The 25057-nt window shown below is 53.8% G+C and overlaps 2 protein-coding genes across 5 annotated transcripts; both read left to right on the top strand.

Annotated features, from left to right (window-relative positions):
- Nucleotides 1-2773: 2773 nt before the first annotated feature.
- On the top strand, nt 2774-13475 carry FBL (fibrillarin rRNA 2'-O-methyltransferase). Its single transcript, XM_028090736.2, has 9 exons — nt 2774-2880; nt 8245-8391; nt 8507-8608; nt 8697-8791; nt 9758-9928; nt 11018-11150; nt 12184-12296; nt 13090-13235; nt 13345-13475. Exons 1-9 carry the CDS (start codon nt 2871-2873, stop codon nt 13367-13369), a joined length of 942 nt encoding a protein of 313 aa, XP_027946537.1. The 5' UTR covers nt 2774-2870; the 3' UTR covers nt 13370-13475.
- Nucleotides 13476-13856: 381 nt separating this feature from the next.
- DYRK1B (dual specificity tyrosine phosphorylation regulated kinase 1B) lies at nt 13857-22370 on the top strand. 4 transcript variants are annotated; one of them, XM_028090616.2, is made up of 12 exons: nt 14463-14783; nt 16066-16229; nt 17230-17349; nt 17468-17656; nt 17786-17933; nt 19015-19301; nt 20050-20196; nt 20278-20418; nt 20717-20752; nt 20837-21032; nt 21430-21536; nt 21632-22370. In XM_028090616.2, the coding sequence occupies exons 1-12, from the start codon at nt 14705-14707 to the stop codon at nt 22001-22003; spliced, it is 1986 nt and encodes a 661-aa protein (XP_027946417.1). In that variant the 5' UTR covers nt 14463-14704; the 3' UTR covers nt 22004-22370. The 4 variants fall into 4 exon arrangements, with proteins under 4 accessions (XP_027946418.1, XP_027946417.1, XP_087883728.1 ...); XM_028090617.2 differs by lacking the exon at nt 14463-14783 and adding an exon at nt 13857-14000 and having other exon boundaries at nt 20717-21032; XM_088027602.1 differs by having other exon boundaries at nt 20717-21032.
- Nucleotides 22371-25057: the final 2687 nt, after the last annotated feature.

Here is a 25057-nt window from a genome sequence, read left to right as displayed (position 1 = left end):
TTCTTGATTCTTCCCTCCCGTTGCCCCCCACGCAGTTCATCAACAAATCCTGTTGGGTTGTATCAAAGCATACCTGAATTCTGCCTTTCTTATACCCACCTGGTGCAACCATCACCCTCATTCATGCTAACAATGCCAACAGCCTCCTATCTGCTCTTCCCCTTTTGTAATACATTCTCACCGTTACTCGACTCTTCTTATGTATAAGGGGGACCATTGGCTATAAATTTCTCTTGCAATAAAATCAAATTCTTCACCTCATCCTATAAGTCCCCTGTCCACCTCTTCTGACTCATTTCCAATCGCTGTCCTTGCCAATTATGATTCGGGAACCTGATCTTTCAATGTACTGAACATGACAAATTTTCCCACTTCTCTCCTTTGCGATATGCTGTTCTTTCCACTTGCCACATGACTAGCTGCTTCTCATCCTTCAAATGTCAGCTTACATGTTATTACCTTAGAGAGGCCTTCCACAGCCACCTCACTTAAAGTGGATTCCCTCTGTTACCCTCTGTCCCAGACGCTTGCCTGCTTGCTTCTTTCCTTCCTAGCATTTATTACACTTTAAGATAACTTTTATTTGAATTTCTGCCCAATTAGAAGTAACTCAAAGGCAGAGACTACATCTGCCTCATTCACCACTTTATTCCCAGCACGTAGCACATAGTAGATGCTCAGTACATATTTGTTGAATGAATAAATGGCCAATGATTAACCTGGAGGAAAGATTTGCAACATACCTAGTAAAGAGTTATATCCACAATATGTAGAGAGCTCCTTCAAATCAATAAGTCTGATTAGGAAAAAAAAATGAGTGGAGGATATACACAGGCAATTGACAGAAAAAGAAATGTACATTGTTGAATAATTCAATATGTCAGGGTATTCATCTATAGTATTTCTGAGCTTCACAACAACCCTGCAATTAAAAAAAAAAAAAGACAATTCAGATGTCCATCAGTAGGGGACTAGTTGATCTACATGATGGACAACTCTGCAGATGAAGGTAAAATAAGGCGTATTTGTATACACTGTACTGTGCTGATCTCCAGGATATGTTTAGTGAAGAAAGCAAAGTGGGAACAGGGTACATAATGAAAGAGACGTAAGGGTCACAGGGGGGCTTTTAGAGTACTGGTAATGTTCTGTTTGTGGGTTGGGTGGTGGTAGTATGGGTCCTTTCCTTTGTGATAACTCGTAAAGCTGTACAGTTGCATGCACTTTTCTGTAAGCATGTCGTACTTTAAAAAAAAGTTTTAAAATGAATAAAATCATAATCTCTGAAAATTCTTGGCCAGTGTGTGTGTATGAGAGAGAGAAAGACAGAGAGAGAGAGAGAACAACCAAATGAAGCACTCACTCTGGGCCAGGCCTTGTTCTAGGTACTGGGTGATACAGCAATGAATGGAACAGACCAGTGCATTCTCCTGGAGGTTTTTAGTAATTTCTCAGAGTAGCACTTGTTTTGCTTTGTGGAATGAATATGAAGCTAAATATTAATATTATAAAACTACAAGGCACAAAATTCCCAATACTTATGCAGAATCTGCTCACTGCTCCCTCCTTGCTCTGCCTGCACCCTGATCTTGTCCATCCTTGTCTGCTACCTGATTCACTGCACCAGCCTCCTTCTTGGTCTTCCTGCTCTCACCGCCACTCCCACACTCTGTTTCCCACCTACAGACAGAGTGCTCCCATGCCAGATCACAGCTCTTCTCTCTTCAAGAACCTTCCATAGCTCCAGCTCATTCAGAAGTAAAAGCCAAAGTCCTCCCCGTGGCACACAAGGCCCCACACAATTTTCCCTGCTCTCATCTCCTTCCATTCTGCCTGCTAACTCTGCCCCAACCACACCCCTCACTGCTTCTCGACCCTCCATACTTTCCCTGCCCCAGGCCCTTTGCACATACAATCCTCACTACCTAGAACTTTCTTTCCCCAGATAGGTGCATACCTCACTCCTTACCTCTTTTAGTTCTGCTCAAGTTACCTGATACATTCTTTGACCACGGATTAAGAAATGTCACCCCTCCTCCAACAGTCCTATCTTCCTTCCCTGCTATTTCCTCCAAAGCACTTTTATTGCCTTCTAATATCTTGGTTGGTATCTGTTTCTCCCACTAGAAGATGAACTCCGGAAGGGTGGGGATTTGCATGTGTTGTTCATTGCTATATTCTCAGCGCATAGAACAGTGCTCGGTGCATAAATGCTTATCAAGTGCATGAATGCGAGCCCAGAGTCTTCCCTGTTCTTAGGGAGGAAATGGATCAGGGAAAGCTTTTGGGTGTAGAGGGGACCTTAGGAAGTTAATTAGAAATAGTGAAGAGATGCGGTGCCTGGGTGGTTCAGCTCATGTTCCCAGGGTCCTGGGACCAAGCCCCACATCGGGCTCCCTGCTCAGCCGGGAGCCTGCTTCTCCTTCTCCCTCTGCCGCTCCCCCCGCTTGTGCTTTCTCTGTCAAGTAAATAAATAAAATCTTAAAAAAAAAAAGAAAGAAAGAAATAGAGAAGACGGGAAGAGGGCACAGGGCGTGCGAAGGCCTGCTGACGAACCCTGATTACCGGGAGGCTTGCACGCGCGAAGTGGCAGCGGGAAGCGCGATCACCTTAGCGATCTCTGCGCGAGCAGCGCGTAAAGACAGCGCCAAAGCGGCCGAGGGGGGTGGGGCCCCGAGAGGCTTGCGAAACCCCGCCTACAGCGCGCGCGCTGGGCCGCGGGCGCAGCCGGGGCTCCGAGGGGCGGGGTTGCGAAGTTGCGTCACGCGCCGTACGTCGCCGCGCGTGCGCTCCTTTCCACGTGCGAAAGCACAGAACTCGTGTAGTCTGGGACGCCGCAGAGTCCGGAGCCGGGGAGCTGAGCTCTCGCCATGAAGCCAGGTGCAGGCCGGGGTTGGGGTCCGGGGTCAGGGACTGGGGCTGGCGGGAATCGGGGTGCCAGACCGGAGTCGGGGGGGCGGGGCCTAGGGGCAGGAGATCCGGTCCCTTGTGGGGTCGGGGTCCTGGTTCCTGTCTCCTGTGGAAAGGCGGGCTTGGTTCCGCCCTGTGATGGATGCTGAGCCGGGGGTTCGGGTTCCTGGTCTGGAGGTCTGTGGCCGGCTTCGGAGGTTGCGGTCGTGAGTCGAGGGTCTTGGGCCTGGAATGGGGGGTTCCTGAACTAGGATTCATCTCATTGAGACCGTGATTAGGGATCTTGGTTATTGGGCTGGGGGTGGCATTCGGGAGCATTGACCCAGAGTCTGGATCCAGGCATCTGGGGGCTTGGATCTCAGGCCGTGGGATTTGGGGATAATGTCCTGGTTCACAGGTGAAGAGTCCCGATTTGGGGTCGGAGAGGACCCCCGTTTGCCTCCCGTATCACCGCCACAATGACCGTTCCCTCAGCTCCCAGACCAGGCTTCTCAGAGAGGGCCCAAGTGAATTAGGACTCCCGGTTTGATAGTGTGTGGCCTTCTCTGTCCCACTTTCCCGCTCTCTACTCTCCGGAGAGGCGGGTCTCTGAGATTTGAGTGATCGTGATTCTCAAGTCGCGCTGAAATGAACCTTCACAAGCCCAAGATAGGCTTAGCATGGGGTGGGGGAGGGAGATAGTCACAGGACATGAGTGATTTTATTCATTTGATTTTCCCCGAGATTCTGATGAGCCCACCCCCACCTCCCTCGTGGCAGATTGATGAGAGTCCTGGCTTTGACAGCAGAAAGGTCTTAGTTCAAAGTTTCAGTACTAGCTTTGCTTCTTAAGCTACTGTGTGACCTGGGCAAGTGGCTTTACCCTCTGAGTCTGTTTTCTTATCAGTAAAATGGCTCCTGATTTAGTAAGATCGTGTTAAGAAAAAATAGTATATTGTGGTAATCTTTTTGTGGTATTTAAATGTACAAATCAACAGGTTGTACACAGTAGCCTTACACGATGTTATGTGTCAGTTATATCTCAAGAAAACTGGGGGGAAAAGCACAGGGAAATACAACATAATAGTATTGTCTCTAATTGTTAGCTTTATGGTTCTCAAGAGGAACAAAATTAGGGTCTTTCTCCCTGGTGTCTCAGGTCTTTCTAAATCAGGCCATCAGGTCGTGCCCCTCCCCACAACTTGCTCCGCTAGCGTTTGGGGAAATCTTCCCACTATGACCCATAAAGTCTGTTTCTTAGTGCAGGTCTTCGTTTTTCTTCCCTTTTCTTTTCCCTCCATGTGTGGAGAGATGGGGTCATCTGGTGGGGGTGGGGGGGCGGCTGGGTTTGTGGATCCACGTATCCGCTCCCAAACTCCCTTTTTCTTCAGCATTTGGAGATCTGTTGAAATGGGGGGGCGTGGTGCTGGACTGTGTATCTCCATCAGACCCTGGCATGCCGGCAGGCACCCTATAATCTGATTCCCCCAGAAATGGAGGATACACCTTCCTCCCAACCCTTCCCTCATTGTGTTAGGATATAAAGTTGCAGAAGTTGTTAAAAGAGTCAGCTCTCCCCTAAGGATTTGAGTCTGAGAGAAGAAGACTTGGGGAGATTGTGAGCAGGTACATGATGGAGTCTGATGGACACATTTATTTTTTTTACTTTTTATTTTTTAATATTTTTTTCAAAGGTTTTATTTATTTATTTGACAGAGATAGCGAGAGCAGGAACACAAGCAGGGGGAGTGGGAGAGGGAGAAGCAGGCTTCCCGCCGAGCAGGGAGCCCAATACGGGGCTCCATCCCAGGACCCCGGGGTCACAACCTGAGCAGAAGGCAGACGCCCAATGACTGAGCCATGCAGGCGCCCTTGATGGATGCATTTAAAAGGATCCTTCTGGCTTGTGTGTGTAAAGGACTTCAGGGGAGTAGAAGTGGAAGCAGGTGCATCAGTGGGAAGCTTGTTGCTGTGATCTGGGAGGAGGTGATGTGGCTTGGACCGGGGTGGTAGCAGTGGACCCGCCTGACACATTGTCATGGTTTGGAAATGTATTTTGAAGATAGAGCCAGCAGCTTGTATGTGGGTATAAGAGAGGGGTCAAGGATCCCTCAGGGTTTGGGCTTGTGTAACTGGAAGGATAGTGTCCAGTTTTTGAGATGGGGAAGATTGTGGGAGGAGAGCAAGGTTTAAACCAGGGGGTCCATGGAACCTCCTCCCAAAACTTCTGGAAAACTGTGTGTGAACATGTAGTTTCCCTGAGGAGTGGGTACTTTTAGTACATTGTTGGAAGCTCCCCAGGACCTGAAATGAATTAAGATACGTTTTGAGTACCTGGGCCTGAAAGTTTACACTCATGCCCCCGGTGCCCCCTGCCATGGCCACACTTCTCGGATCTCTGTTCCATCAGGCCTGGGTTGAGAGTCTCTTAGGCCTAGTGGTGTCTTCCCTAAGAGGGAGGGCAGGGGGACTCTCCGTCCCCTCATTTGAATACTCATATTCAAACTGTGTGCCAGGAAGTGTGTTGAGGGAAGTGCTTTGTGTGTATTAAGTCATTTATTCTTTCCAGCTCTGTTTGGTGGGCACTGTGTTATCACCATATCTCTGTCTTACAGATAAAGTTTTGCAAGATTCCCATGAACCTTCCCTACTCTCTAGGGTCAGGAGTGGCATCTCCATCATCCTGTATGGGACACATGAACTGCTTGAGGGGAGGGGACTACGGCTCTGGTCACCATGTCATCGCCTGCTTCCTGAATGAACAGAGAGGGTGCTTTTTTCCCCCTGAGGCAGAACCCAGAGGTTTAAGAGTCATCAGCAGACAGCTCAGCTCACTTAATATTTATTGAGCCCACACTTGTGCCAAGTGTTGTGCATGGTGCTGGGATGCAGTGTGACCAAAACAATTAAAACATCCCGGTCCCTGGGGCGCCTGGGTGGCTCAGTCCTTAAGCGTCTGCCTTCGGCTCAGGTCATGATCCCAGGGTCCTGGGATCGAGCCCCGCATCAGGCTCCCTGCTCGGCGGGAAGCCTGCTTCTCCCTCTCCTACTCTCCTGCTGTGTTCCCTCTCTCTCCCTCTGTCAAATAAATAAATAAAATCTTGAAAAACTGAAACACATCCAGGTCCCTTGGGGCCTTGAATCTGGTGCTGGAATCAGGCAGTAATAAAATAAAATGTGCCACGTGTGTTGACTGATAGGAAAAACAAGAAAGCCAGGTGAAGGGTAGGGAGCCCAAAGGCCCTTCTGAAGAAGAAATGTTTCATCCGAGACCTGAGTGCAGTGAGGAAGTGGGTGAGCCCAGTAAATGTCTCAAGCCACACAGTGGGAACAGCAGGTATAAAAAGGTTTAGAAGCTGGAGAGGGAGTTTGAGGAGGAAGAGCATGAGGCCTGGCATAGAGAGAGTGAGGTCATAAAAGTCAGTGGAAACCAGAGCCGTGTGATGGTGGTTCTTACTTCAGGCTGCACATTTAGAATCGCCTGGGCAACTTTAAAAAGCCCTATGCTCAGGCCCCTACTAGACCTGACACCTAAATCAGGATCTCTAGGCTCCAGGGATTAGTCAAAGGTGAGAGCCACTGATTTCGAGCTTTGGAAGCCAGAGAAAGGAGTTTTGGTTGCATTTTCAATGTGATGGAAAACCACTGAAAGGATTTAGCAGGGGGATGAAGAGATCCAGTTTTGTGGTTTGGAAAAGGTCAATCACTAGCTGCCGTGTGGACAGGAGACTGTAGAGGGAGTAAGGGAGTTAAGGTAGACAACTCTCAGGAGTTCTGAAACTTAATTTATAACACTTAAATTAGTAATAATGGTGAAAAGTTCTACATTTTTATCGTTTAAAAAAAATTTTTTTAAAGATTTTATTTATTTGAGAGAGAGTGCACAAGAGCTGGGGTGGGGTCGGGAACAGAGGCAGAGGGAGAAGCAGACTCCCCTCCAAGCAGGGAGTCTGATACGGGGCTTGATCCCAGGACCCCAAGATCATGACCCAAGCTGAAGACAGCCACTTAACCCACTGAGCCACCCAGGCGCCGCTACATTTTCATCTTTTAACGCCATTGCAATGCATGAAGCTTTCATAGCACATGAATATAATAACGCACCTTTACAGTAACTCTGGGGGTGCCTGGGTGGCTCAGTCGTTAAGCATCTGCCCTTCGGCTCAGGTCATGATCCTGGGGTCCTGGGATTGAGCCCCGCATCCTGGTCCCTGCTCAGCGGGAAACCTGCTTCTCCCTCTCCCACTCCCCCTGCTTGTGTTCCCTCTCGCTGTCTCTCTCTCTCTGTCAAATAAATAAATAAAATCTTTTAAAAAACAAACAAACTGTGGCAAGTTTACTATTAAATAGTTGACATCATGTGAGATCATTTTAAAGCATCACTAATTTTCACACTGTTGTTTTATAACTCGTGTTTTGCTGAAAGTACTGCGGAGCTTAGGACACTGGTACAGAAAAGTCAGATACTGAATCTGTTGGCACCAGAATTCCATCTACTTCCGCCATTGTTATGTGCTCAGTGAACAGGTTTGCTCTGACTTAAGGTGATGAAAATCGTCTCCTTGGATCTTTTTTTTCTCCTTCAACTTTCAGTCCCATTGACAAGCCCTAAATTGCTTATGCACTGTCATTCATCCATAAAGGACAATTTGGTTTTTTATTCTTGTTTTTTTCCTCCCTGAGCTAGGAGAGACTTATGCAAGTTTGCGAGCAGGGAGATCGGGTAGCAGGAAAGACATCATGCCCACCTCTCCTCTGTTTGGGGATTGGCCCTTTGCTTCCAGACCCAAGTTCAGGAGTGGGAGGGCATGGAAATGTGTCCAGGGTCTGGGGGACCCTACTGCCATGATGTGCGCACACGCGTGGTATTTTCGCCTCTTCACACTAACACTGAAAATAGAGTGGATTCTGCAAATCTACTGTCTGACCAACAAAAGCAGAACATTGCCAGTAACCTACATCTACCTAGGTATTCCCCCCCACCCAAATCCCCAGTACTGTGAGTTTTGCCTTATCATCCCCTTGGCCTCTGGGGGGAGCGGCATAGCAGGTGGGTTATAGCATGACATTGTTTAATTTTAGTTGTTGCTGAGCTTTATAAAAGATACTGTGTTGGATGTGGTTTTCTTCAACTTACTTTTTCACTTAACATTATGACCCTAAGATCTATTTTTCTATTGTGTGTAACTGTAGATCCTTGTCATTGTTGCTTATTCTGCCCATTCTGCCGATGGACGTCTGGGTTAGTCCTGCTTTTTCTGCTGTTGTGGATATCGTGGACGCCGCCCGGTGCGATTATGAGACATAACTTCTCCAACCTCATTTCTCTGATTCCCCTTTCTGTGGCCACTACAGGTTTCAGCCCCCGTGGGGGCGGCTTCGGTGGCCGAGGGGGCTTTGGTGACCGTGGTGGTCGTGGTGGAGGCCGAGGAGGCTTTGGCGGGGGCAGAGGTCGTGGTGGCGGCTTTAGGGGCCGAGGCCGAGGAGGCGGAGGACGAGGTGGTGAGTGACGTTGGGGCGTGGAGGGGAAATGATCAGGAGGCTTTGCCTGGGCTTGGGGCTCGGGGAGGGAAGAGATCATGGGATCTCCCTCTCTCACTGCCTCTCTGCCTTGTAGGTGGAGGTTTCCAGTCTGGTGGCAACCGGGGTCGTGGTCGGGGAGGGAAAAGAGGAAACCAGTCGGGGAAGAATGTGATGGTGGAACCTCATCGGCATGAAGGTGAGTGAGGAGGGCCGGGAGCTGCTGAGGGTGGGGTGGGGTGGGGTGCACCCCGGAGTCTTCACCCTGTGCTGGTCTCCTCGCTTAGGTGTCTTCATTTGTCGAGGGAAGGAAGATGCACTTGTCACCAAAAATCTGGTCCCTGGAGAATCGGTTTATGGAGAGAAGAGAGTCTCAATTGCGGTGAGCCCAGGGCCCCAGCTAACAGGGTAGCCCGCGGTCTGGTCTCCCCGCCCCCACCACGTGTCCTGCACATGCCAGCCGCGGGGCTGGGGGGTCATCTTAATACATAAGTCAGATCCCCATTGCCTTCAGGTCCTCAATGTGGCCCAGGAGACCCTGCACACTCCAGTTCCCGCTGCCCACCCCCTGGCCTAGTGTCTTCCAGCTCTACAGACCTCCTGCTCTTCCCTCTGCCGTGAACACTGCTTTCCCGGCTGTGTGTGGCTCGTTCCCTTCCTCACAAGGCCGCCTGCGCCACCCAGTCTGTCAAAAGCAGCCCTCCTGCCCACACTCTGCCCTACTATCCCGTGTCATTTTCTTTACGGCCAAGCACACTCTTGCTTGGGGCTTTCTGCTGCCTTTCCTACTGCCTCAAATGTGCTTCCCCAGGTAACTTGCTTGGCCCCCACCTCCTTCTACTGCAAATGTCTCCTTCTGGGCTCTTCCCTGGCTACCCTGTCTCATTTTCCCATGTTCCTCAGCCCATTCCTCCTACTTCATGTCCTCCTTCCTTGATCTTTGCCTTAGCAGCTGTCACTGGCTACGGTACTGTATGTGTTAGTTCAGTGTATACTTATCCCTGAGGACAAGGGTCTTGGTCTCATACACTGTGCGTCCCTAGTGCCTGGCATAGGGTCTGACCCACAGTATATGCTGCACAGCGAATGTTTGGTGAATGAACGCACAGGTCTTGCTGGTAACGGGTATGATCTTTTATCTCTGTGTTTATTGTCTGTCCCTGCCCCTTCTACCTGAGTCAGTAACTTCCATGAGAGGGCGGGTACTGCATCTGTCATGGTCACCGACGTCCACCTATGTTCATTTCTTGAACAATGAACGAGCGCCCAGGGCCCTAGGGCTAAGGGCAGTAGGGTCAAGCAGAAAAGCCTGGCACTGACTCCCCCCCCCCAATCCCTCCCGGCCCAGGAGGGAGACGACAAAATCGAGTACCGTGCCTGGAACCCCTTCCGCTCCAAGCTGGCAGCAGCAATCCTGGGCGGCGTGGACCAGATCCATATCAAGCCAGGGGCCAAGGTGCTCTACCTTGGGGCTGCATCAGGCACCACTGTCTCCCACGTCTCTGACATCGTAGGCGCGGTGAGTGGATGGAGGGGTAAGGAGGGGCGAGTAAGGGCAGGTGGTGCGGTGGAAGGGAGGGGAGAGGCTGCCTCTCAGCCAGCCTGGAGTCATTGGCCCTGGCTGCTTCCCTGCACTGTGTGGCTTGGGGCTAGGCCCTTCCTTCAGAGTGCTTGTGGTAGAAGGAGCAGCTTCAAGCATCTGGTCTCCAAAGCCTCATTTAGTCTCACTCCTGAGTTCTTGGTCTGGAGGGAAGAGACGTGTGTTGGGGTAAGTGCAGTTAGAGGGGCCTAGGGTGGAGACTGTTGGATTTGGTTGCCCTCTTTAAAAATGTATGCCTCCAGGGTGCCTGGGTGGCTCAGTCGTTAAGCGTCTGCCTTCGGCTCAGGTCATGATCCCAGGGTCCTGGGATCGAGTCCTGCATCGGGCTCCCTGCTCCTTGGGAGCCTACTTCTCCCTCTGCTTCTCTCCCTCTCTCTCTCCCTCTGTCCCTCATGAATAAATAAATAAAATATTTAAAAAAAGAATTTTTTAAAATGTATGCCTCCAAATCTGGTCTTCTGGTTTCTCTGAAAAAAACAGATGTCAGTTTCTGGGCCTGCATTTCTGTGTCGCTGTGCAGGCTCCCTGGTTAGCGGGCCCCCCCACATCTCACTTCAGGACCCCCAGCTCCTCCGCATGACTGTAGGCTGTGTCATTTAGTGGTTACAAATCCCAGGCTCTGGTGCGGGCATTTAACAGTGAGGTGGCTTTTGGCAAGTTACTTAAACTCTCTGAGCCTCAGTTTACCACCCTGGAAAATCAGGTTGCTGTGAAGAGAAACGAGTGAATTCCTGTAAAGTACTCAGAGCAGTGCCTGGCCGATTGTAAATATTCTTAGCTGTTAGGACTTCATCGCTGTGCCCTGGCTTCCTGGTTTGAAGACTGTATTGGGGGACTGGGCTCTCAGATCAAGTGCAGAGGGACTGAATAACCCTTGGCAACAATAGTTGTCAAACAAAAGGGTTTTGATTCGGGGATTTGAATAGATGCTACATGTAGTGTTTGGGCCCAAAGTGGTGTTCCATCTAAGAACTGGTATCGGTGTTTTTATTATTTGATTTCTTTTAGGACGGTCTAGTCTATGCAGTTGAGTTCTCCCACCGCTCTGGCCGTGACCTCATTAACTTAGCCAAGAAGAGGACCAACATTATTCCTGTTATTGAAGATGCTCGGCACCCACACAAATACCGCATGCTCATCGGTGAGGGGTCTAGGGGTTGGCTCAGGTGGTGTAGGCCAGGCCACTCCAGGTTTTCTGGAAGAGGTAGCCAGAGCCCTGACTGGAATGGAATCACAGTAGATGAGCAGGCCTCCTGAGTCTGTAGGAATGAAGAGGGTGAGGGGAGCCAGGTGAGGCTGTGGAGCTTGGGTGTCTGGCACCCCTTGAGAGGCTGACCTCCTTTCCTTCGACCTCTCCTGCCCCTCTCCCTGGGTACTCCCATACGTCCTGCCTCCCTCTAAAACATGGTACTTTTTATGCTGCCGCTGGCTTACGTATGACAGCCCCCTTCAGAGGTCCTCCTCCTCATCATCTGGGGTGATCATAACCCAGAAAGCACAAACTGAGTGTGGTCTGGCCCAGAGGGGCCCATTATGAATATTACTGTTTTTTAAAAAAAATTTTTTTTGGATGTATAATGTAAAACCATTATAAACCACCCTCAGAGGTAACCAGTATGAGCAATTTCATGTCTGCTTCTCCCAGCTTAAAAAAGTCAATTTTCATTATGTCATGTTTTTGTTTGTTTTATTCAGTCACACTGGCTTAAAAATAATACCTCACATTCCGCTGATTTTGAGGGTTTTTTTTTTTTCCCATGCATTCATACCATACCCTTTTGTCCTCCAACTTATTTTCCTTTGACAATCCCGCAGACACTCTTGCCTGTAAGTGCTCATCTTTACTTGCTTTATTGATGACGTGTCTGTCTCCTCCCAGACCTGGGAGCGTTTCGGGGGCAGGGTCCGGGTCTGACTTGTCTCTGTCCCCCACACCCGGCCCAGGGCTGGCCACAGAGGAGGTGGCAATCATGGTTTACAAGAGGAATGAATGGATGGTGTGATTGGGTTTTGGACCCATCCTGGGGGCACTGTGGAGGGAGGGAATCAATGGGGGAAGGGAGACTGGAAGCAGGGAAGACTGCCAGAAACATGGTGATGGGGCACAGGCCTCATGGGAGGAGCTGGGAAGATGGGGTGGATCCAGCTTGTAACTGCCACTTCTTTCTCCCTAGCAATGGTGGATGTGATCTTTGCCGATGTGGCCCAGCCAGACCAGACCCGGATCGTAGCCCTGAATGCCCACACTTTCCTTCGTAACGGAGGACACTTTGTGATTTCTATTAAGGTGCGGGGCTTAGAGGAGTCTAAGATGGGATGGTAGTACCTTCTTTGTAACTGCCAAGCAGCTAGTCAAAAACAAGGGGGCCTCCATCCTCCCTAATCCAGGTAGTCTATTCCCAGCCTCTATCCCTGCCCCCCAACCCCTAGTCAAATAGCACATGATGAAAAATGTCTACAAAACTAAAAAGACTTCGGGTTTAAATAGGCGATAGAATGATCAGTAGTGGTCGAGTGCATGATTGCTGAGTTGACCATTTGAGTTTGAATTCCAGCTTGCTCTGTGACTCAGCAAGTTACCTAACCTGTGTGCTTGTTTCACTTGTCAAGTAGAAATATTAGTCATATCTCTTTTAGTGTTGATGTAAGCATTAAATTTATCAATAAGTAGTGTTTATAGAGTAAAGTCTGGTACAAAATAAATTTTAGATGAGTGCTAGATGCATTTCGAAAAACGTTTTATTTTGAAATAAAGATTTTCAGCCAGATTCACCATTTGTTAGCCTTTTGCTGCATTTGTTTTAGTATTCTCAGCGTTATTACATTGTTAAAGAAGAGGAAGTGGGCGGGAACCGGGTGTAAAATTGAAACACTGGCTTTAAGATAAATAGGTCTCTGTTGAAGTCTTCCTGTTCCAAATCCAAACCAAATTGAAAACTTCTCTAATGAAGTCTTTCCCTACATTTCCAAAACCTGAGTTTCACTGAGTTTCCAATGAAAACAACTTGTGGTTTAAAGAGCAGAAAAAAGGGAAAACAGCCCAAAGCCTTGCTGCAAGCTTCAAATTCTCTCTTCTGCAGGCCAACTGCATTGACTCCACGGCCTCTGCTGAGGCTGTGTTTGCCTCTGAAGTGAAGAAGATGCAGCAGGAGAACATGAAGCCCCAGGAGCAGTTGACCTTAGAGCCGTATGAAAGAGACCACGCAGTGGTGGTGGGTGTGTACAGGTGAGCAGGGGCGGGCAGCCCACCCAGACAAAGCCCTGCGGGTCAGCACTTGGTAGGAGTGCCCCAGATGGCGATAAGCTCTGAATCCCCTCTCTCCTTCCTCTCACAGGCCACCTCCCAAGGTGAAGAACTGAAGCCCCGCACCATCTGGATTGCCAGGAGATTGTGTTGCTACTGTTTCACGTGTGTTTTTCTATTAAAAGACTCATCCAGGGGCACCTGGGTGGCACAGTCCCTTAAGCGTGGACCTCTTGATCTCAGAGCAGGTCTTGATCTCAGGGTTGTGAGTTCAAGCCCGGCCTACCTAAAAACAAAAATTTCATCCACCACTCCTGGGGCCTGATCGCTCAGCGACCACCGTTCCACAGAGCGCATGCGCCATTCGTCAACTGGCCCGGTGGTGGGGATGGGCAAGCTCATCCGGTCAGTCGTGCGCATGCTCCTTTCTTGGCTGCCTTTTGCGCAGCCGTAACCCGGGTTCCGGCGCCTGGGCGGGGTTGGTAGCTTACTGTGTATGTCTGCCGGTAAGCTCGGCTGGGCGCAGGCGCGAAGTGTTACCCTGGGTCACGTGGGGGAAGCGAATTGGGGGGGGTGGGGGCGGAGCCTGGGGTGGGGGGGCCGGTTTGTTGTGGTCGCCATTTTGCTGGTTGCATTACTGGGTAATCGGGGCCCTGGCTCGCCGCGTCCGCCGGATACCTTCAGCCAGTGGGCAGGTCTGAGCTCGGGCTTCCCGAGCAGCTTGAGTCCCCTTGCCCGCGCCCTCAGGTAACAACGCGGCTACAGGTGGGGCTGCACGAGCTCGCGGGGAGGGGGCAGTACGGACCCGCCCTGCCCGCGTCGCCGCCAGACTTAGCACGAGGCCGAGGGAGGAGAGCAGGGGGGCGGCGGGCAGGTGCAGGCCGTGCCTAGCTATTCATAGTCGGATTCTTGGACGGGGCCGAGCCCGAGGGAGCAGTCTTGGGAGGGAGGCTGGGAGGGGGTAGCGGGGCCCCGCTCCCGCCCTTTGTTTGGGCTCGGCTCCTCTGGCTGCATCGTCGTCGCCTAGCAACAGCTGTTCTGAACTGCGATTGGCTGAGCTCTTGGAAGCATCGGCCAATGGCACGGTTGTTGCCATGGCAGGTGCGGACTGCCAAGCTCTGTCCGGCCCCGCCCGCCGGGGCTCCGCCGACCGGGGCGGGTCTCCAGGGTGGGGGGCGGGACGCCTAGGTCCCCAGGGGCGGGTGGCTGTGCGGGGCGGGGCCGGCGGGGCGAGGGTTAACCCGCCCCTCCCCCGTCCACCTGCTTTCCCCTTCCCCCGCGTGCCCCGGGCTGACCCTCGTTCCCTCCTCTCTCCGCCCCCGGCGGCGGCGGCGGCGGCTGCTGTTGTCACCCACCGGGCCGCCTGTCCCGCTTGCCCTCCCCGCCGCGGGGCTTGCCGGGCCGGCCGGGCCGGGACAGGCGGTCGTCTCCTCTCTGCCGCCACCGCCGCCATGCTGGCCGCTCGCCCACCCCACTGGGGGCTCCACCGCGCCCCAGCCCCCCGTGGGCCCCGCGCCAGCCCTGACCCGGGTAGGGGGTGGGTGCTGGGAGAGTCGGTCCTGCTGTGGGAGGGCCCCAGGGAAGAGGTTGTTTCGGGTGAGGGGCGGGGGAGTTCCAAGAGAGAGGAGGGATCGTGGAGTGGCAAGGCTTGGCATAGGAGAAAGGGACTGACATGGGAGAAGGCCTGTGGGGAGAGGATTTTGGTGTGGCAGGTACTCTGGGAGGGGAGAACTCTCTGTGATATTTGGGGTATTTGGTTCTGGGGGCCTTCTAGGAATGGGCACAGTTGTGGATTGACCCTGATGTAGAAAGGAGTAACTGGAGAAAGGGCCCTGGTAGGAATATTGGATGGGGGGAGGAGGGGAAGATACAGCGTAGGAGAGAGAAGGGCGAGCGAAGAGACGACGCCTCCTCTTTGCTCCCATCAGGAAAAGTGAGCCTTGATTGGGAGGGGGACCGGGGCGAATATGGGGAAGATCCCTGATGTGGCAAGAGAAAGTACCTGCGGGGGGCGGGGGGAGTCCCTAATATGGGAGGAAAGGGAATAGGGATGAGGGCTTGGCACGATAGGGGGAGGGTCCCCTGGGAAGAGAGTGCCCTGATGGATGAGAATGTCATAGGGTAGGACTCTTTCATATAGGGACAACCCTATATAACCAGATAGCCTTGGTGTGGTCCCAGGACCCTGATGTGGTTTTAGGGGCCTGCAGAGGACTCTGCTTTGGGTTTGGAGGGGGCCCAGAGTTCTCTCATGTGGTTTGGGGGGATCCTAGAGTTCTCTGGATTGAGGGATTTACTGGGAAGGGTAGATCTTGAAGTGCAGGGACCTTGCTGTGATAAGACAGGAGATCCTGACAATCAGGGGAGACTGCAGGAGGGCAGGATCTTGTGTGAGGGGGTGCTGGGGAGGGCCACAAGCAGAAATGGGAAGCAAAGAGTTGAAGCCTCCTCCCTCTACTGTCTGTGGTTTCTTTTTCTTCTCTTCCTCCCCCCATTATTGGTGTCTTTCTGTCCTTTCCTGTCATGGCCTACCCCCTGCCTGGCTTCCAATCATCCCCTTTCACATGTTCCCCTCTTTGGGCCACCTACTTCATTTATTTGGTAATCATTTGTTGAGGGACTTCGCTGTGCCACCACCGCCCCCCTGCCCTACCACTTCTCTCTGTCCCCTTTCTTCATTGCCACCTGTTGTCCTTTTTCTCCTGCCCCTGTGCCTTGCCTTCTCTCTCTGATGTCCACCTCTTTCCGCCTGGCCCCGTCCCCCCACATCCGCTTGTGCCATGTTGTTCCCCTGCCTCCCGCCTGCTCTCAGGTCTCAGCGGCGGTGGCAGCCGAGGTGCAGGATGCGAGAAGGCGCCCCCCGGCCGGGCTCCCGCTCCAGGCCTCGCTCCCCTGCGGCCCTCTGAGCCCACCATGGCCGTCCCACCAGGCCATGGTCCCTTCTCTGGCTTCCCGGGGCCCCAGGAGCACACGCAGGTATGCATTCAGCTGGCTCCTCACATGCCTGGGGCAGGGGGAGGCTGGGGATAGAAGGGTCTTGGGAGTGAAAGATAGGCTGCCCAGAGCAGTCTCCTGGGGGCAGAAGGGCCCATCTGGAGTAGAAGATAATAGAGGAGTTGCTGTTTGGAGAGCCTGGGTTCAAATCCTGACATGGTGGTTAAATGACTCAGGTTCTCCCTGCTTCAGTTTTCTGTTCTGTAAAATGGAACCAAGAATGATACCTACCTTGCAGGGTTGCTGTGAGGTTAAACAAGTTAATGAAATGCATGTAAAATGCTGAGAACAGTGCCTGGCGCCTAGGAAACACTCAATAAATGTTCACAAAGGAAGAAAGGTCCATAGTGAGAGATGGGCGGGTGGGGTGAAAGGGGGTGAAGTTTGAGCCCAAAGGATCTTGGAGCCAGCAGCATCTTAGGGTACAGAGTAAAGATATTCAGGGGTGGAGACTGTCAAGGCTCTGAACTGTAGGGCTTGACGCAGGATGGAGTAGGAGGTCCAGGGTGCTGGATCCCGAAAGACTGGGCAAAAATGTGCAGAGTTGGGGGTGAGGGATGGGAAGACCCCACGGGATGAGGGTAAAGCATGATGGCAGCCCTCAAGATGGGACACCCAGAATGGATGGTCTCAGGCAAAGGATTGGGAAGGACAGACCCCACGTTTTCTATCTGATCTCTCCCACAGAGGTTCAGAAAGGAGTAAAGGTGTGGGATGAAAGGTCAGGGGTAAACAGTTGACCATTCATTCACTCAGCAAATCTCTGATGACCACCCACTATGTGCCAGGCCCTGCTCCAGGCACTGCAGATAGAGCAAGAACCAGACAGTCCCTGCCCTTGGGGAATTTCTATCCCAGTGGGGTTGTCACCCAGTAACCAAGTAGATCTGTGTGTGGTAACAATGACCCAGCCGCCCAGAGGGTTCTGTGGTCGGAGGTGAAGGCCTCTCCTCAGTGCCCACCCCCCGTCCCGACCCCGCAGGTATTGCCTGATGTGCGGCTGTTGCCACGGAGGCTGCCCCTGGCCTTCCGGGATGCGACCTCAGCCCCGCTGCGCAAGCTCTCCGTGGACCTCATCAAGACCTACAAGCACATCAATGAGGTGGGCGGGGGCGGGGGGCGGGGCCGGGGGCCCGGCTGGGGGCCTGGTGGGGGGGGCGCCCTGCCTGCTGGCACAGGTCATGCAGCCGTCCTCACTTTCTGGCTGACCCGCCGGGCAGGTGTACTATGCGAAGAAGAAGCGGCGGGCCCAGCAAGCGCCGCCCCAGGACCCGAGCACCAAGAAGGAGAAGAAGGTCCTGAACCATGGTTATGACGATGACAACCACGACTACATTGTGCGCAGCGGCGAGCGCTGGCTGGAGCGCTACGAGATTGACTCGCTCATCGGCAAGGGCTCCTTTGGCCAGGTGTGGGCGGCCCCCTCCACCCTGACCCCGGACTCAGAGGGCACGGGGACCCGCTGACGTTGGCCCACAAGAAAGTGGCGCCCCGCTCCCCCCCATTTCCTCACTTTGTGACACGCCCCGCCCCGGCAGGTGGTGAAAGCTTATGACCATCAGACCCAGGAGCTGGTGGCCATCAAGATCATCAAGAACAAAAAGGCCTTCCTGAACCAGGCCCAGATTGAGCTGCGGCTGCTGGAGCTGATGAACCAGCACGACACAGAGATGAAGTACTACATAGGTGAGGCCAGGGGCCGCGGTACACCCAGGACAGGGTGGGGCTGGCAGCTTCCGGGCAGGGGCCAGTCTGGAATTCCCTGACATCAGTGATTCTTCTGCTGCCTATGTTCATAACTTTTGCGCTATTCCCATGATGGTGCTGGTCGGAGTTTATTGGGTGCTTGCTAAGGGTCAGGCCCCAATGTAAGCACTTGACATGAATCAACTGGTTTCAGTCTGACCACAGCCCTGGGGGGAAGGGGTATCTTGGCCCACAGCTTGGAGAAGACAGAAGCATTCAGGTGCTATCACTTGCATAAGGGCACAGCTTTGCACTCGGGGGTGGGGGTGGGGGGGCTATGATCTCACCAGGCACGGGGCTCCAATGCTTGTACTCTCAACGGCTATGTCAGTCTTTTTCCTCTTATACCGATTCCTCTTACAAAAAGCAAGTGGACAGAAAGAGTGTGTTTCTTTAAATACACATCCTTACCCTAAATGGAAAACGAGTGTCCGCTGCCACAAAAATAAGCAGAACTGAGACTAAAAGTTACAAAATTAAATGAGGAAATGTAGAAGGGCATTAAAGACCCATCAGCACCAAAGGGAAACGTTCTCTTTATCAGAAAGTTTGACAGAGCCTTGAAGAGAATGAACTTCTCTTAATCAAGGAAATCATTCTCTTGATGTGAATCAAGTTCTAGACCATATAAAAACACCCTGACTAGGGCGCCTGGGTGGCTCAGTCGTTGGGCGTCTGCCTTCGGCTCGGGTTGTGATCCTAGAGTCCTGGGATCGAGCCCCACATCGGGCTCCCTGCTCAGCGGGAAGCCTGCTTCTCACTCTCCCACTCCCCCTGCTTGTGTTCCCTCTCTCGCTGTGTCTCTGTCAAATAAATAAATAAAATCTTTAAAAACAAACAAAGAAAACACCCTGACTAGCAGCCGCTTCCCGTGGGCACCCCACAATTTGGCCAGCGCTGCAGAAGCAGAGTCCCCGATCGGCTTGCGACCGCTCTTCTTAGTACACAGTAATAAGGCCGCCACTGGCCCTCTCTGAGCCTCACCTTCTCTGTCGGCCCCTTTCCATCCCTTTACCCGCAGTGCACCTGAAGCGGCACTTCATGTTCCGGAACCACCTGTGCCTGGTGTTCGAGCTGCTTTCCTACAACCTGTACGACCTCTTGCGCAACACACACTTCCGCGGCGTCTCACTGAACCTGACGCGGAAGCTGGCGCAGCAGCTCTGCACGGCGCTGCTCTTCCTGGCCACGCCCGAGCTCAGCATCATTCACTGCGACCTCAAGCCCGAGAACATCCTGCTCTGCAACCCCAAGCGCAGCGCCATCAAGATCGTGGACTTCGGCAGCTCCTGCCAGCTTGGCCAGCGGGTGCGGCGCGGCCCGGCCCGGGGGCGGGGCTCGCGGTGTGGGTGTGGCGGGGGCGGGGCCAGCTGCTGGCTGGCGCCGGAGGGGCGGGGCGGGGCTGGGGTTGGGGTTGTAGGGTGCCGCCCGAGGTGGCCGGTGCCCGAAGGGTAGTGTTGGGATGGGGCATTGGTGGCACAGAGTTGTAAGGCCGGTGGATGGGGGAGGTAAAGGAGAGGGCCGCAGGGTATAGTACCCAGTAGGAAAGGAAGAGTGAAGCTGGGGAGGCAGGGCCAGTTTTGAGACTGTCAGAGGTGGGCAGGGTGGAGTTGGGTTGGCTTTGAGCCAGGAGTGGCACTTGGCTAAGTTTTGGTTGCCCTGTGCTCTTTAAACTGAGGAGGGAGTGGGGGGCCGGGTGCTTTAGTTTTGCAGCTTCGTGTGAGCAGGCATTTGAGATGGCTTGAGAAGGGTCTGGATCGGGTGGGTGGGAAGGGCCTGGGCTCACAGCCTGCCAACCTCTGATGACCAAGAGAGGTCCAGAGTCAGGCTTCGGGTTGGAGATGAGGGTCAGACTAGGCCAGCAGAGACTTCTGAGGCTGATGAATAAAATGATGGTAGTGGCTCCTGGAAAGTGGGTGCTGATAACCTCAAGGTTTGGAACCCCCATGCTCCATTTTCGTGGCAGGAAGCTTGTCTTGGTTTTGGGTATGTCAGCGGCACCGCTCGGGGAGCCTGCGACCTCTGACTGTTGCTCTCTCCCCCGCTCCATCCCCAGATCTATCAGTACATCCAGAGCCGCTTCTACCGGTCACCTGAGGTGCTCCTGGGCACACCCTACGACTTGGCCATTGACATGTGGTCCCTGGGCTGCATCCTGGTGGAGATGCACACCGGAGAGCCCCTCTTCAGTGGCTCCAATGAGGTGTGCTCCCAGGGAGGGGGTGTGCTGGAGGGGGCGGAGGCCTGGCGGGCCTGCTGACCCTGACTGCCCACCTGCTCACAGGTGGACCAGATGAACCGGATTGTGGAGGTGCTGGGTATCCCACCAGCCCCCATGCTGGACCAGGCGCCCAAGGCTCGCAAGTACTTTGAACGGCTGCCTGGGGGTGGCTGGACCCTACGAAGGACAAAGGAACTCAGGAAGGTGCGGCCCCTGCCCCATGCCGCTCCTCCCACCCTGGTGGCCCCTCACTCTCTCACACTTGGGGCTTCCTTTCTCCCTGCCTCCTCTCCCTTGTGTCTTTCCCTTACTTCCTCTCCCCCTTGTCTGTCCTTTCCTTTGTCCTGGCCCACCCCATCTCTCCTACCCACCCCACAACTCTTCTTAGCTTCTCTCCTTCCACTTTTTCTCTCGTGCCTCTGTTTCCCCGTGTGTGTCTCCCTGCCCCTCCTGCCCACTGACGGCCACTCTCTTGCCCCCCCTCCCACCCCCTCCCTGCCAGGATTACCAGGGCCCCGGGACACGGCGGCTGCAGGAGGTGCTGGGCGTGCAGACGGGCGGGCCCGGGGGCCGGCGGGCGGGGGAGCCGGGCCACAGCCCCGCCGACTACCTCCGCTTCCAGGACCTGGTGCTGCGCATGCTGGAGTATGAGCCCGCCGCCCGCATCAGCCCACTGGGGGCTCTGCAGCACAGCTTCTTCCGCCGCACGGCTGATGAGGCCACCAACACGGGCCCGGCAGGCAGCAGTGCCTCCACCTCGCCCGCACCCCTTGACACCTGTCCCTCCTCCAGCACCGCCAGCTCCATCTCCAGCTCTGGTGGGTGCCCAGTGCCAGGTGGGGTCGAACGGGGTGGGAGCGGGCAGCTCTGCTTCGGCCTGACCTGGGGGACCTTGCCCCACTGGGCCTTCACCTAGAGCTATGAAGCTGTGCCATCCTGAACTCCAGAATGGGTGGGGCAAAGAGAGTTTTGACCGGTCGTGACCTGATCTCTGAAACAGCTTGGGCTCACGCTTCTAAAACTGCTTCTGACTCTGGTACCCAAAACTGAACTCTGACCTGTAATCTCAAAATTGGGCCCCATCCTTCAAATAGGCTCTAGTCCCAAGGCCCAGGCCTGGGCCTGGGTCACGAACCAGACTCAGCCACCCAGAAGCCCAGCCATCACCTCTCCTCACTTAAGGCTTCTCCTTATTTTCTCCCCTGGCACTTCCAGGAGGCTCCAGCGGCTCCTCCAGTGACAACCGGACCTACCGATACAGCAACCGATATTGTGGGGGCCCTGGGCCCCCCGTCACTGACTGTGAGATGAACAGCCCCCAGGTACTGGGGCCTTGGGGCCTTGGGCGGTGGGTAGTGGGGTATCTGAGACTTCAGGACCTGGGTCTCCATCACCCACTGTTCCTTTGCTCCTTTAGGTCCCACCCTCCCAGCCGCTGCGCCCCTGGGCAGGGGGTGATGTGCCCCACAAGACACATCAGGCCCCTGCCTCCGCCTCGTCACTGCCGGGGGCCGGGGCCCAGTTACCCCCTCAACCCCGATGCCTTGGCCGTCCCCCATCACCAACCTCACCACCACCCCCAGAGCTGATGGATGTGAGCCTGGCGGGCGGCCCTCCAGACTGCTCCCCACCTCACCCAGCGCCTGCCCCCCAGCACCCGGCTGCCTCAGCCCTCCGGACTCGGATGACAGGAGGTCGTCCACCCCTCCCACCCCCTGATAACCCTGCCACTCTGGGGCCTCGCTTGGGCCTCCGTGGTGTACCCCAGAGCACGGCAGCCAGCTCATGACCCAGCCCCCTCCCTGGGGCCCCTCCTGAAGCCATACCCCCCCCATCTGGGGGCCCTGGGCTCCCATCCTCATCTCTCCCCTTGACTGGAATTGCTGCTACCCAGCTGGGGTGGGTGAGGCCTGCACTGACTGGGGCCTGGGGCAGGGGGTCAAGGAGAGGGGTCTAGGCGCACCCCCCCCCCAAGGACTGGACCCTTGGCCCCTCTCCCCCCCTTGTTTTCTATTTATTGTACCAAAGACAGTGGTGGTCCGGTGTCTGCGGGGGAGACCCCCTTCACCGTCGGGCCCTAGGAGGGGGTGGGGGCAGGTAGGGGGAGATGGCCTTGCTCCTCCTTGCTGTACCCCCCAGTAAAGAGCTTTCTCACATGCCTGCCTGAGCGTTTGCAGGACCTCGGCTCACCTCACCTGGCCCTCAGAGGCGTGGTGGGGCACAGTGTTTGGGGAGGGGGTACCAGAAGAGCTTTGTCGTGGGATGCGTCCCTGGGGAAGTTACGGCTATTGGTGCAGACATGGGGCTGCAGGAGGTCTGGGGCTACAGAATCCTAGACAGAGATCTGGATAGGATCGTAGCCCACATTTGTCTTTTCCATGGTAAACAGAGACCCTGAAAGAAGAAAGGCCCAGCTCTGGCCTGTCTCTGGAAAACATCAGGATCTGCCCTAATAAGCCAGGGCTTCCACAGAGTCTGCACAGGAGTGGCTCCTTATGCCAGGCAGGCATCTAGTAGGTGCTGAATGCATGTAGCAGGCCTTATTGGTGCCATCTGGGAGATGGCAGGCAGGCAGCGTGTACAGAATTTACCCCCCACGTCTGGTCTCACCCTGTGGAGCCATGACGGAGCAAAGCATTTTGGGATTCCCGGGCAGAAATATATTCGCGGGGTTCCAGGTAAGTGGGTCTGTTTCCATAGCAATTTGGAAACCTTTGTCTCCCAACTGGCCAAAAAGAACCTCCTGATTCAAAAGTACCTACCCTCTCCCGCCACTGGGGCGCGGCGCTTCCTGGGAAGTGGAGTTCTATGTTGTCAGTCCTTTTTCCCGTTTTTCGTCAGGGGACTACAAAGACCAGGATTCTTTTCGCTCGCGAGTTGGGGACGGGCTCCCGGGCAGCCAGTAGGCAGTCAGAGATGGACGGGGGCCCGGATGCTGGAGGCGGGCTGTGGAGGAGGAGAAGGCCGTGATTGGGTGGCGTCGGCAAGGATGTGCGCGGGTGTTGATTCTTTCAGGCGTGTGGCCGGTGGGCCACTTGTGCTGCTCCCCGAGACCGTGCAGTTAGGTGTCTGTGGTCACAGAGCAAGAGGTAAGCTCTGAGGCCCGAATTGGCCCCATCGCGCGGAGCATCGCGAGCCGCGGTGTCTGGCTTAGCTCGCAGGAAGCCCCGGTCGGTAGGAGAGACTGGCGAAGACGCCGTTTTACGGACCTGCGGATGTTCGGGAAGGGGGGCAGGGTGGAACGTGGAGGGAACCCAGGCGAGGCACGGGTCGGGAAACATTCCGGGAGGAGCGGGAGCTGTCGGAGTTGAGACCTGGAGACAGGATGTTCGCGGTGGCCGTGGTGCGGTGGTTTGCGTACAGGCGGCGATGAGAAACAGCCTGATGTGTGAATGTGAATTGCGGGAGATGTGGTGTTGGAGATCTAATTGAAACTTCTGTATGAATTCGGTCGTGGAAGATTTTGTCGGACATTCAGGGAGCTTGGACTTTGTCCTAAGGGCATCGAGGAGCCACGAGAGGATTTCAGGAAGGCAAGGGGCATGTCCCAATTTGCTGCCATCCAGGAATAGACTGATGGGAAAGATTCTAGGGCCTGGGAGCCCAGGGTGGTGTTTGTGGCACGATCCTGGGCAAGAGGTGTTGGGAATGAACCAGGGCAGGAGTCTCGGTTGGGACAGAAGAAAGGGTGTGGGTAGGAGAGACGTTCAGAAGGCTGCGTTGACAGGGTGTATGGCTTACAAGCTGCGGGGAAAGGGAAGGCAGAGAGGGGCAGGGAAAAAGGTATCTCCAGCAGGTAGAACAGCACGTGGCATATTGTAGATACTTAATTAAAAAAAATTTTTTTTGAATGAACAGTCCTAGGAGGCAGATGCTATTATTATGATCTCCCTTTTGTAAAGGAGGATACTGAGGGCAGATAAGTTCAATAACTTACCCAGGATCACATAGCTAGCAAGTGGAAGGCCCAGGATTGTGTGTGTGTGTGTGTGTGTGTGTGTGTGAGAGAGAGAGAGAGAGAGAGAGAGAGAGAGAGAACCATTAACCTGGAAAGGTGCAAGATAAGCTTCGAGAAATCAGCAGGGTCCAAATCATGTAGGTCCCTTAAGGAATTTAGGATAAGCATGGAAATGTATGTCCCACATTTCTGTTTCCAGCCCAGAACCTCTCCCTGACCTGCTGACTGACAACCCACATGATATATCTTCTCTCAAAATACCTGTAATCATCCAGAGACCTATCTTGACCAAACTGAACTCCAGTCTTTCCCCCAAAACCTGTTCTTCCCACATTCTCAGTGAGTGCTGCCTCCTTCATTGTCTTAGATTCATGTCTAGTCCATCGGCAAAGTATGTTCAGAACCTGACCATTTCTTCCCACCTCCACTCCTGTCACCCTCTTCCTGTCCACTCATGGCCTGCCTACACTATCACGGCAGTCTCCTCAGTGGTCTTTGTGCTCCCCACAGTCTGTTCTCATACACAGCCAGGGAGACACTGAATACCTGTATCAGGTCACATTTCTCTTATGCCCAGTACTGTCTTGTAGCTCTGTCTCACAGTAATCACCAGTGTTCTTTCCGTGGCCTTTGCAAGGCCCTGCATGATCTGTCCATGTTACACCTCTGCCTGCTCCTTTCACCCTACTGCAGCCACACTCACCCCAGGGCCTTTGCACTTACTCTCTTTACCTGGAACACGCTTCTCCAGATAGTAAAGGCTCACCTTCGTCTCCTTTAGGTCTTTACTCAGATACCATCTTCTCCTTGAGAACTTCCCTGGCCACCATTCTAGAATTATATCACTAACATTTGTTTATTAACTTCTCTTAACTGTTCCTTAGC

The sequence above is a fragment of the Eumetopias jubatus genome, unplaced genomic scaffold (genome assembly GCF_037043125.1).
Source record: "Eumetopias jubatus isolate StellerSeaLion01/CBP00866 unplaced genomic scaffold, mEumJub1_p1.0 scaffold_10, whole genome shotgun sequence".
Classification (NCBI taxonomy): domain Eukaryota; kingdom Metazoa; phylum Chordata; class Mammalia; order Carnivora; family Otariidae; genus Eumetopias; species Eumetopias jubatus.
This window is presented reverse-complemented; position numbering and strand designations above follow the sequence as displayed.

Coding starts and splice junctions, on each gene's coding strand:
- FBL (XM_028090736.2), top strand. Junction 9,929..11,017: donor TCTCTGACATCGTAGGCGCG/GTGAGTGGATGG, acceptor GATTTCTTTTAG/GACGGTCTAGTCTATGCAGT. Junction 11,151..12,183: donor CAAATACCGCATGCTCATCG/GTGAGGGGTCTA, acceptor CTTTCTCCCTAG/CAATGGTGGATGTGATCTTT.
- DYRK1B (XM_088027602.1), top strand. CDS start 14,705: ATGCTGGCCGCTCGCCCACCCCACTGGGGGCTCCACCGCGCCCCAGCC. Junction 21,033..21,429: donor CAGCTCCATCTCCAGCTCTG/GTGGGTGCCCAG, acceptor TGGCACTTCCAG/GAGGCTCCAGCGGCTCCTCC. Junction 21,537..21,631: donor GTGAGATGAACAGCCCCCAG/GTACTGGGGCCT, acceptor TTGCTCCTTTAG/GTCCCACCCTCCCAGCCGCT.